This window comes from Lithobates pipiens, unplaced genomic scaffold, assembly GCF_037356315.1.
Source record: "Lithobates pipiens isolate NorthernLeopardFrog02 unplaced genomic scaffold, aLitPip1_a1.2 Scaffold_8, whole genome shotgun sequence".
NCBI lineage: Eukaryota > Metazoa > Chordata > Amphibia > Anura > Ranidae > Lithobates > Lithobates pipiens.
In genome coordinates, this window is record NW_027507903.1 from 679,279,585 (window position 1) to 679,291,137 (window position 11,553).

At 43.4% G+C, this 11,553-nt stretch overlaps 1 protein-coding gene across 1 annotated transcript; it reads right to left on the minus strand.

Annotated features, from left to right (window-relative positions):
- Positions 1-5,604: 5,604 nt before the first annotated feature.
- On the minus strand, positions 5,605-10,220 carry LOC143962048 (E3 ubiquitin-protein ligase TRIM39-like). The gene has a single exon (XM_077471387.1). The coding sequence runs from the start codon at positions 9,921-9,923 to the stop codon at positions 8,349-8,351; it is 1,575 nt and encodes a 524-aa protein (XP_077327513.1). The 5' UTR covers positions 9,924-10,220; the 3' UTR covers positions 5,605-8,348.
- Positions 10,221-11,553: the final 1,333 nt, after the last annotated feature.

Here is an 11,553-nt window from a genome sequence, read left to right on the forward strand (position 1 = left end):
GGCCACAGTCACAAACATGAGTTTGATAGGGGGAATCTGTCTTCCTCATCTTTATTTTTCTTGGGCCTGCAGGCTACCCTCCTCCTTTATTTCACACCCAGACACGGAAACACCAGATAACAATTATCCCAACTGACTACACCTGCCCAGGGCCTGCCGGGCTGATATTAGAGCCCTCACTAAAGACGTCCTGGTAGATGAGCATATTATTTAATTTTTTTTGCGCAACATTCGGAAAACTTTCAGTATGGGCCAACAAGGTGACAACCTTGTTTACCCTGTCCGTCCAGGAGTTTGGACTGTTTCCATTTAATATGCCTATAGACCTCATTGCAACTGAGCGGAGACTATCTCTGCATGGGGAGTAACCTTGGTGGTGAAAAGACGCACTTTTTTTATGAACACACAATGACGGGGGGTGGTGTTCCGGGGTATTATGTATTATGTCTGATCCATGTGTCTGACCCTTTGCTGTGCGGGTGGGCGGGCCAGAGGGGTGGACGCACCGACCTGCTGTCTGGCTTGCGTGGATGGGCCATACAGGGGGTCGGCCCTGAGGGGAATACTTTTGTACCACACGGAACAAATAGGGGCACACCGGGCTCTTGGCTATGCCAACAGTACCTTGTTTGGTATGTTAGTTGACGACTTCAGCGGTCTTCATTTAGAATACTAGTTTATTAGACGCACCCATCGCGCAGTAGTGGAGCAATTTCCATGTTCATATTTTTGTTCATGTTCTCATCCTTCTGGCTGGAAGGGGTATATGAATATCCTTAATTCATGTTTGTTTGTTTTTTGAGTCACGGGAGGCTTACAGTAGTCTCTTTACCATACCTAAAAGCTCAACAGTTATTTGACCTTATTTTACTTAGGTCATTTCTGAGGTGACGACCTCCCACCGCTCCCACCTGTGAATCACAGTCTGGCTTACTCCAGACAGGGATTCACAACCTTTTACTCCTAACGTTGACACCAGGAGATATTTTACCTACTTCCTCCATTCGGGTGACTATCCACCTAAGTGACCGCTTTTCCTATCTGTTCTTTTCTATCTTTTCTTTGCTCTTCCCTTATCCCTCAGTCCGACAGCTCAGGTACTCCTACTTATTCAGCACAGGAAGTGGAGAATAGTATTTATTGCACTAACCATGACGTACTCTATGCTGGATGATCATGCCTTTGTGATCTCCCACAATGTCGGGGGTCTGAATACACCGGAGAAGCGTATCGCGTTACTCAGGGAACTCCACAAGCAGAAGCCGGCAGTGGTGTTCCTTCAAGAAACCCACTTCCGGACTGGTATGAATCCCAGATTACATGACAAACACTATCCCCGCACCTTCCACGCAACAAATCCCGAGGCCAAATCTAAGGGGGTGACCATCTTATTGCATAAAAATGCTGACTTTGTTTTGCACCAGCAATTGGCGGACGCTGATGGAAGATACATATTTTTAAAAGGGCAATGGGCAGGAACACTGGTTACTCTGGCCAACGTCTACTTCCCCAACACTGCCCAGGTCACTTTCTGTCAGCGTGTGATAGATGAATTGAAGAGTTTTGCATCTGGCTGTGTGGTGCTGGGGGGGATTTCAACTTAGCGTTAAACCATCCGGATGGCAGATCCAGCATATAAAAGCTGCGTAAAAGCTGGTAAAAATACCATATAAAATACCATATAAAATACCATATCACCATACCATACCATATAAAAAGCTGCATAAAATCAAAACACTCTTAGCATCCCTCACTTTAATAGATACCTGGCGATTAGCAAACCCCTCAGGTAGGGATTACACATACTTCTCAACCCTGCACAATAAATTTACACGCATAGACTACATTTTCATTTCACAGAGGGATATATCCCTTAAAAAATCAGCCAAAATAGGTGTGCAGACCTTCTCAGATCACGCCCCCATATCGTTGCAACTCCAAAGAAGGAACACACACCGCCGCTCCCATACATGGAGGTTGAATCCCTCCCTGCTCACTGATAAGGAAAATATTAGCAAAATAGCGGATACAATCAAACTGTATTTCAAAGAAAATATCACAGAGGAGTTGTCGCCTCTCACAATCTGGGCGGCCCATAAATGCGTGGTCCGGGGGGAGCTCATACAGATGGGGGCGGCGAGAAAAAGAGTAGCAGAAAAGGAGACCAACGACCTCATACAGGCCATAAGAGACCTGGAAGGAAAACACAAACAATCATTAGCAACAGATACAGCAGTGGCTTTATTAGATTTAAGGAAAAAGCTACAAGCCCACCTAAGTCTTAAAGCACAGAAAATCCTTTTCCTTAGGAAGGGGTTCTTCTATGAACACAGTGATAAAAAGGGAAAATGTTTAGCGAAAGCCCTTAAAGAAACATTACTATCGACGAATATCGCTGCAATTAAAACCAGCACTGGTCAGACAACACAAGATGCCACAAAGATAGCACAAAGATTTCAGGAATATTACTCCAACTTATATCATTTACCACAGACACATAAACCTAGAGACTTAACGGGGACAATGACAGAGATCACTGCTGATAGCGGACTCCCCACACTTACTGAGGAGGACGCTCTGTCGCTGGAAGAACCGATAACTGAAAGAGAACTCACCACAGCTATTAAAGAACTAAAAAAGGGGAAAAGCCCCGGACCGGACGGTATGACAGCCCACTGCTATAAAACCTTTTCGGAGATACTGATACCACACATGACGACAACATTTAACCACTTTCGGGACCCACAAGCGTTACCATAAGATTTTTTGAGGGCACACGTTATGGTACTGCCCAAACCCAACAAGGACCCCCTAGATTGTGCCAGCTATAGACCAATTTCCTTATTGAATGTGGACCTGAAACTTTACACAAAAATTTTTTGCGAATAGACTGCGACCACTATTGCACAAACTCATAGGCCCAGAACAGGTAGGCTTTATGCCTGGCAGGGAGGCGAAAGATAATGTGATCAAAGCTCTTAACCTTATACACAGAGCCCAAACAGGAACATTTGAAGGCATGCTTTTATCCACAGATGCAGAGAAGGCCTTCAACCGCGTGTCGTGGGACTTCCTGTATGTGCAACCTGTTCCCACATAGGCCTGAGAGCACATATGCTATCTTGGATTAAGACTATCTACCATAACCCGACGGCACAAATCAAAGTGAATGGGACACTTTCAGACAAGGTGCTGATACATAATGGGACAAGGCAAGGGTGCCCTCTTTCACCCTTGCTGTTCATACTCACCTTAGAACCGTTAATCCGCACAGTAAACTTGTCACCCTCCATACATGGCTTCCAAGTAGGAGACAAGACGTACAAATGTGCTGCATATGCGGATGATTTATTGTTCTTCATAACTCAGCCACATATCACTATGCCCAACTTGTGTAATATATTTACGCACTACAGCTACGTAGCGAACTTCAAAATAAATTACAAAAAAATCAAAAACCTTAAATTTAACGCTTCGCGAGACCACGAGGGATGTTATACTACGCAATTGTAAATTTAAATGGGAACCCCGCCCCCTTAAATATCTGGGAGTTCTCCTGACATCTAGCTTAAATTCGATATACAACCAAAATTTTTTGCCACTGTTGCAAAACGTAAAAAAAGATCTGAAGAGATGGACACTTAAACATTTCTCCTGGTTCGGCAGGGCAGCCATTATTAAGATGATGATCTTGCCCAGATTCTTGTATTATTTTCAAACCTTGCCCATATGGTTACCTGCAAACTTTTTTCGATCCCTGAATGCTATAATTCGAAACTTTCTTTGGGCGTCCAAAAAGCCACGCATAAGTCTAGCACTACTCACCAGAGATAAACGCAATGGGGGATGGGATTCCCCAACTTCAAAAATTAGTACAAGGCTACGCACCTTACTAGAATGATAGACTGGACCTGTCATGCAGATAATAAAGACTGGGGGGCACTGGAAAACAGCATAGACTCTACTCCGGTGTCACATTCACCATGGATTCCGTGGAACCTATGCCCTAAGCAGCTAAAACAACATCCCCTCATAGGGACAACACTACAAATCCTACAAACAGTGACTCGAACGACAGGCCTGACTACTTCCCCTAGCCCATTAACACCACTAGTGGCTAATCCAGACTTTCCACCGGGCATGCACAAACCTATTCGGCATCTCACATGCAGGAATTCACCACTTTTAGCCACACATTGTCTTGAAGGCAACAAAATGAAATCAATTTCAAACCTGCAGAAAGAACTGGGCTTAACCTATCTAGGCCACGGGACGTATAGACAATTACACGACTACATTTCGAGCCCACAGAGGATTAAACATTTTATACGACCGCTAACACCATTTGAGGCAGTCTGTTTCCAGGCCACCACCTCTACGAAAAACATCTCCCTTACATATGCTTGGTTGTAATCCGCAGTCCTCCAGGAACCCAACAAACACAAGCTCTTCTGGGAAGCAGCACTAAATGTGTCATTTACAAAAGATCAATGGTTACAGGCGTGTGTATTTGCCCATAAATGTGCAATTAGCACCCGACTACAAGAAACTTCTTTAAAACTTTTAACGAATTGGTATAATACGCCAATTAAACTACATAACTGGTTCCCCGCGGTTCCGGACTTATGTTGGCGCTGTAACCGAGCTAAGGGCACTTTACAACACTTATGGTGGGAATGTGACCTAATTCAACCTTATTGGACTCAAGTGACTAGCATTATAAAACAAATAACCGATACAAAGATCTCACTAGACACAAAATGCTGTTTATTACACATTACTAACCTCTCGATGAAAAATTATAATAAATCGCTGACGAAATTCCTACTTACAGCCGCAAAGGCGGTCGTACCTAGATACTGGAGAGATACTACGACCCCCTCAATCATGGAATGGCTGGGAGAGGTACGTCATCTTCACAAAATGGAAGAGATTAGGGCTATAGCACACGAAAGCATAGACAAGTACACTGATACCTGGCAACCCTGGGTCATTTTTATATATTACTCTACATACGCCTCCCTGACACAAACCTGATGAGGGAGTGTCGCTGAGGACCCGGCCTGTCATTACCCTCTCTTTCTTTATAGACAACCACATCCTCTCTTTTTCCTTTTCATGGTGCCGGCCTTGAGAAAGGCTGCCACTTCTTATCTATCTTCTTTCACCACTTCTGGCTCTTTGATCACAATTCGCATGGTGTAACATCATCTGTATACTGTTAAAAATGAAAATATGCCTAATAAGGCTTTTGTAATGCTTTAATGTTTGTGTTTAGGTTTTATCTGAACGGCAATGTGCCTAACCCTTTTACAAGGGGATTTTTTTCTATATATGGATGTGACTACTAGATTAATAGGATCTTTGTTGATCCGCTCGAGCATTACATTGATGTCTGACTATGGAAAGTTATCTGACAGACGCTGATCGGCCACCACTGAAACCAAGATATCTAACAATGTGAGTCTGTAACTACTGTGGCTGAATTGTTGTCCAATCAGGCGGTTGCATCTGCAATTATTATGTTTTGTTACTATGTATTGTAACTGGATATTTCTTTAATAAACTCTAACTGTTAAAAATAAATAATAATAATAATAATAATATCATAAAGAATCTTTATTTCACATTAACATTTCATTTCCTAATTCTCCCCCATCACCAGGACACATCTAGTGATTATAATACACCATCACATGATACATTATATTAGGATCCATTATAAAAGAGATCCCATAGAATTCTATTGGTGATCCATTCTATGGGGACACATTATATTGGGGACACATTCCAGTTCTAATAATCATACATTATTATAGTGATATCATTATATTAGTGATAAATCCCATTATTTCTTTCATTAGTAAATCTCGGGATCATTTCTTCATATATTTCCTCTGAGATTTTTCCATCAATTTTCATCTCTTTCTATTTGTAGATCTATTATTCATTTCTATTTCTTCACACAATAAAATAATCAATAGAATAAACTCATTATAAATGTATTAATAATAAGGAATTATGCTGTCTACACATTATATTCCTATAGATATATAGATAGAGATAGATTTGTTCTTAAAGGGCCAGTACGCCTCTATCTGTACTTTCCACATTGGATCCCTCGGTAGCCATTTCCCTACTATGACATCACAGCTCGGACACAGACAATAAGTCATATTACACTCTGTGCTCTCTCTCAGCTCCGGCACTCTATACAATTCTTCACCGTCCCATCTCACTATACACAGTGCTCATATACTGGGAGGAGCCATTAGAATGAACGCCCCGCCCCCTTCTGTAGGTGACCCAAGAGCCGTACACACCCACTTATACTTTCCTTTATTGTTCCTCCATCAAAGTCCTCACTAAGTCCCCAGTTTCCCGGGTATTGAGGGATCATGTGATCTTCTCCCAGCATGCAGTGTTCAGGCCTTAGCAGCCAATCACAGGACTTACATACTGTCACATGATGGAGGGGTGACCTCATCAATCCTGTGTAAGCTCCGACATAACCCACCATGTATCTTACATGGATGAGGACTCAGGGCTCTGACATGGATTGATGGGGGGTAGAAGTGGGCCGGGGGGCTGTGACTGCCCTAAGTGAGCAAATGACAAAGAGACTTATTAATGTAATTTGGAACCCTAAAGTAGCGTGACACATAAAGGGTCCCTAAGTAATATGGGTAACGGGTTTCGTCTTTTCTGAACACTGACAGTGTGAGGGGAAAAAGCTGTTGACCGGCTCCTGTTCCCTTCCATGATCAGCTGTCATTGGCTGACATCTGATCACATGGTAAAGGGATCGCTGTGATTGGCCCTTTACCTGATCTGTGATCAACCGAATCCCAAGGGTGGGCCGGCAATTTGAGAACGGGAGGATGTACATGGACGCCCTCCCGGCATTTTAAGACAGCGCTGTAGCCGTCTTTCGGCTATAGTGTGGGCACCAAGTGGTTAAATCTGCCCAGCAACAAATCCCCCCCCTTCCAAAAAAAATGTATAAAAAACACAAAATGAAATTATCATGGTATAAAATCCTGTGGAAAGCACATCAGAAAGGCTGAAAAGCCCCCTGCATAGGTGTGAATGGAGCCTTAGGCTGGGATGAGACTTGTGGGATGCGGGAACCAGTGCGATTCCTGTGCGGGTTCCCTCATCACACCTCAATCACCGGACGGTCACACTGACATCTGAGAACCGCTGCGGCGGGGGGGGTCAATGGAAAGTTAATGACACCCCCAGATCGCAGTGCAAACGCTGAAATGGTGCAGGAATCGGATTGTATAGATGTGACACCCAATGTGATCCGATTCCAGTGAGGACCAAAAAAAGGGTCCGGCACCATTCTGGTGTGAATGTGATTTCAGTCACACAGTTTGTACGGCTGAATTCACATCACACAGACATGACATGTGATCTGCACAGCAATGTGATCCCAGCCTTAGAGAGATTTCCTCTCACTTCCTGTCCTGGTGACACCAATACAAGGAGGGAGAGAAATCTGTACAGGGACACAGACATATAAACATCTGACAGGGGCTCTAATCCTTCCCCTTTCTTATTATACTAAACATATCATTCTTATTTCAGTCTGTGTTCATGTTGGAGAGTTCCCCTCATTTCCTGTCTAGATAAATGTTGTCACCGGGACAGGAAGTGAGGGGAAATCTCTGTAATGGAACCCCCGGATAGAAGAATAAACCTGACAGGGGATATAATCCTGACCCACTCTGCCTAAAAACAGTCTGGGCTCTCTGATCACATTTTTTTCTTCCAGTAATAAATCTCTAGATGACGTCTTCATAGATTTCCTCTCAGATTGTTCCATTTATTTCCATCTCTTTGTAGTATAGATTGTATGGAGGGGGAGGGGCAGAGAGGAGAGGTGACCCCATCCTATCCCATCACAGTGACCCCACCCCCCTCTATGTCTGATCATGGCTACCCCTCCTTCATTCAGAGGGACCACATGTGGGGGAGGGGCAGGGGGAGGAGATGGCTGATGTTAAATACTGTGACAAAACACAGAAAGTATTATGTCAGATTGTTATGGGAGAGATAGATAGATAGATAGATAGATAGATAGATAGATAGATAGATAGATAGATAGATAGATAGATAGATAGATAGATAGATAGATTTCTCACTGACCAATAGGAACATGTTATTGTTACTCCAATAATTGGACAGATATTCTACCCAATCACAGCGATCAGTAAGACATCTCACATTTATTTATAGTAGAAAAACTTGCAGGAAGCCCCGCCCACTGCTATATACTATTGGATGAATATTAAATGAATTCCCCTCCTTCATCTGACATCACCAGACTGTGGGCGGAGTTCTCACATCTCCCGCCTCCCCCCACATATCTTTATACAACCTTCCCATACACCTATCCCAGCATGGAGGGGCTCAGTGAAGGTGGTGGTGAAGGTGTGGAGGTGTCGGATCGGGTCACACAGATCATAAAAGGAGATCCGCCCGGCCTCATAATCCAGATATATCCTGACTCTGTTACTGGAGGGATTGGGGGGTAAGAGGATCTCATCACTGTCATGTATCACCGAATACTGATTAACAGTCCTGCCCAATCCCCAGGACTTCTTATTATATCCAATCCCTGACTCCTTCCATCCTCTCCTCCTTATACTGGGGTAACACATCCCGACTCTCCATCTCTCTGCCCCCCCGACATCCACTTCCCAGTAATGTCTCCCTGAGGAGAAACTCCGACTGCTCATCACCTGAGAATAATCCTGGAATCTCTCTGGTGTTTCTGGGTGATTCTGGTTTCTATGTGACCTGGATACAGTTTTCCTGTCATCTGATATCTGTAGAATATTATGAGCTGTGTTTCCATCCAGTAATATGTCTGCAGCTCCCTGTATATAGAAGTATACATTTACCTCTGTTATTATATCAGATAAACCTGTGTGTAAGACCCCCGCCACATCCAGACCCCCTCCATCATGGAGGAGCTCCTCATGTCTCTCTCTGTCCTCATTATCTCCATCCTCAGTATCACACAAGTCACCTGTGTCTGATTCCTGTAAGACAGTCAGTGGATCCGTCACGTTACACAGCTCCTCAATGTGACGCAACTTCCTGGACAGCTCCTCCTTCTTTATTTCCAGATCCCGGATGGAGATGGAGATCCGCTCTGCCCTCCCGGAGATTTCCCTCAGGGCTCTCTTCTCCAGGTCTTCCAGACGTCTCCTGAGATCTCTAAACAGGGCAGTGACTCTCTCGGTGTCACCGGCGGCTTCTTCTTCTACTTTCCTCCGGTGTTCCTGCAGACTCTGGACTCTTTCCTCCATCTCCTCTCTCTTTGTCAGAAGTTTCTGCAGAACATTCCTCAGTGTCTCCTTCTTCTTCTCAGAAGCCTCATCCAGTGTCTCCACCTCATGTCCTTTATGGCCTCCAATCATACAACAAGAAATACAGATACAGGTCTCATCCTCAGTGCAAAAATACTTCAAAACTTCCTTATGGACGGAGCATTTCCTGCTCTCCATGGACAAGGTGGGGTCACATAAGACGTGTTCTGGGGACTTTTTGTGGACTCTCAGGTGTTTATCACACAGAGAAACCTCACAGTGCAGACAGGATCTAACAGCAGGTACAGGAGAGTCCACACAGTGAGTACAGAAGACCCCGGACTCCTCTTGATCTTGATGAGTAGACAGGAAAGTCTCTGCTATGTTACGTAGTTTCATGTTCTTCTGCAGTGCAGTCCGATCCGGAAACTTCTCTCTGCATTCAGGACAGGAATATTCTCCAGACCCCTCCTGTGTATCCAGCACACCATCAATACAGACCCGGCAGAAGTTGTGACCACATCTCAGGGTTACAGGATCCGTATAAATGTTCAGACAGACGGAACATTCCAACTCAGCTCTCAGATCACCAGACGCCATCGCTGACAGCAGAAGAGAAACTAAACTGAAAGTCTCTGACACCGGAGAGGAATGTGGATGGGGGAGGGGTGACGTCCTCCTACACAGGGTGAGGCTGGATGAATATTATAGGACACGGAGATCAGAGTACAGAAGGGAGGAGATTCGTTTTGCAGTAGTAATGAGAATTATACCTCCCAACATTAGAAGAGAGAAAGAGGGAAAGACGGATGTGGAGAAGACATGCGGAGCACTAAGTGCAATGACATGAAAAGTGGAGATGACTACATCATGATGAAAAGGAAATTGGTTATATAACCATCTGAAGATTTACCCCCCTTCATGGCCAGGCCATTTTTTGCGATACGACAATGCTTTACTTTAACTGACAATTGGGTCGTCATACAACACTGTACATACATTCAATATATAGCAATTTTCCCACAAAGCTTCTTCTGGTGGTATTTGATCATCACTGCATTTTTAGCACTATAAAATAAAAAATATATACATTTTTAAAACATTTTTTTTTATATATTTTTTTGTTTTTGTTATAAAACATATCCAATAAAAACATTTTAAAAATCTAATTTCTTCATCAATTTAGGCCAATATGTATTCTGCTACATGTTTTCGGTAAAATAAATCCCAATAAGTGTGTATTGATTGGTTTGCAGAAATGATAAAGTTTCTACAAACTATGGGATAGATCAGGGGTAGGCAACCCCCTGCGTGGGTGCCGGTGTCCTGTTGAATAATGTCTCTCATACAGAAATGCATCCTATGCACTGCGCATGCGCAGTACATCACATCACTTGAGCTGATATCCTGATCAGCTGGTGTGACGTATCGACTGGGCATGCTCAGTTCGTCAGCTGCGAGGAGAGAGATTCTAAATGTAAGATTCTGCCTCACTTTCCACGCATGCGTGCAACATCGTAGGGTCCGAAAACGCTTGTTATTAGACAGATTATGGGGTGATCTTGTACCTTTCATTTCTCGACGTGGACGGTGGTGATTTCTGGATGTGGACGGTGGTTGCTTTTGGCTGTATTTGGTCTTTTCTTAGACGGTGGAAGTTGCACATTGTCGTGAATACTGTATATTTATACAACACTATAAAGGAGCATTCCTATGGGGGGCATCTGATTTATGGAGGGGCTCTGCTGAGGATACATCTGACTTATGGGGGGCTCTGCTGGTGACATCTGATTTATGGAGAATACAAAACCAATTTTTTCCTCTAGTGGGACTTTAATTAGGCAGTAGTCTTCAAAGTTTGTAACAAAGTATACATTTTATTGCCATAAAGAGGAAAATCACATAAATAACAATAAGAACTTAGGGATGCACAGTGATTATTAGAGGATGCACAAAAAACTACAGTGTTAATATACCAACATATTAGGGATAATATCACCACGAATATCGATCCCAGCTCAATAATGGGACCAAGAAATGGCCCGGCGCGTTTCAAGGTTGTTAAGAGATCTAACCTCTTCTTCGGGGGATGGTGATGTATTACATTCCCATCTATAAGCATTATAAGAAGACACAAGTAATGGTAAACAAACAGTATTTGGAGATAGTTGATCTTTTTCAAACAATATTTGAATGAAAACATGATCAAAAAATTGTATAGTATATTCTA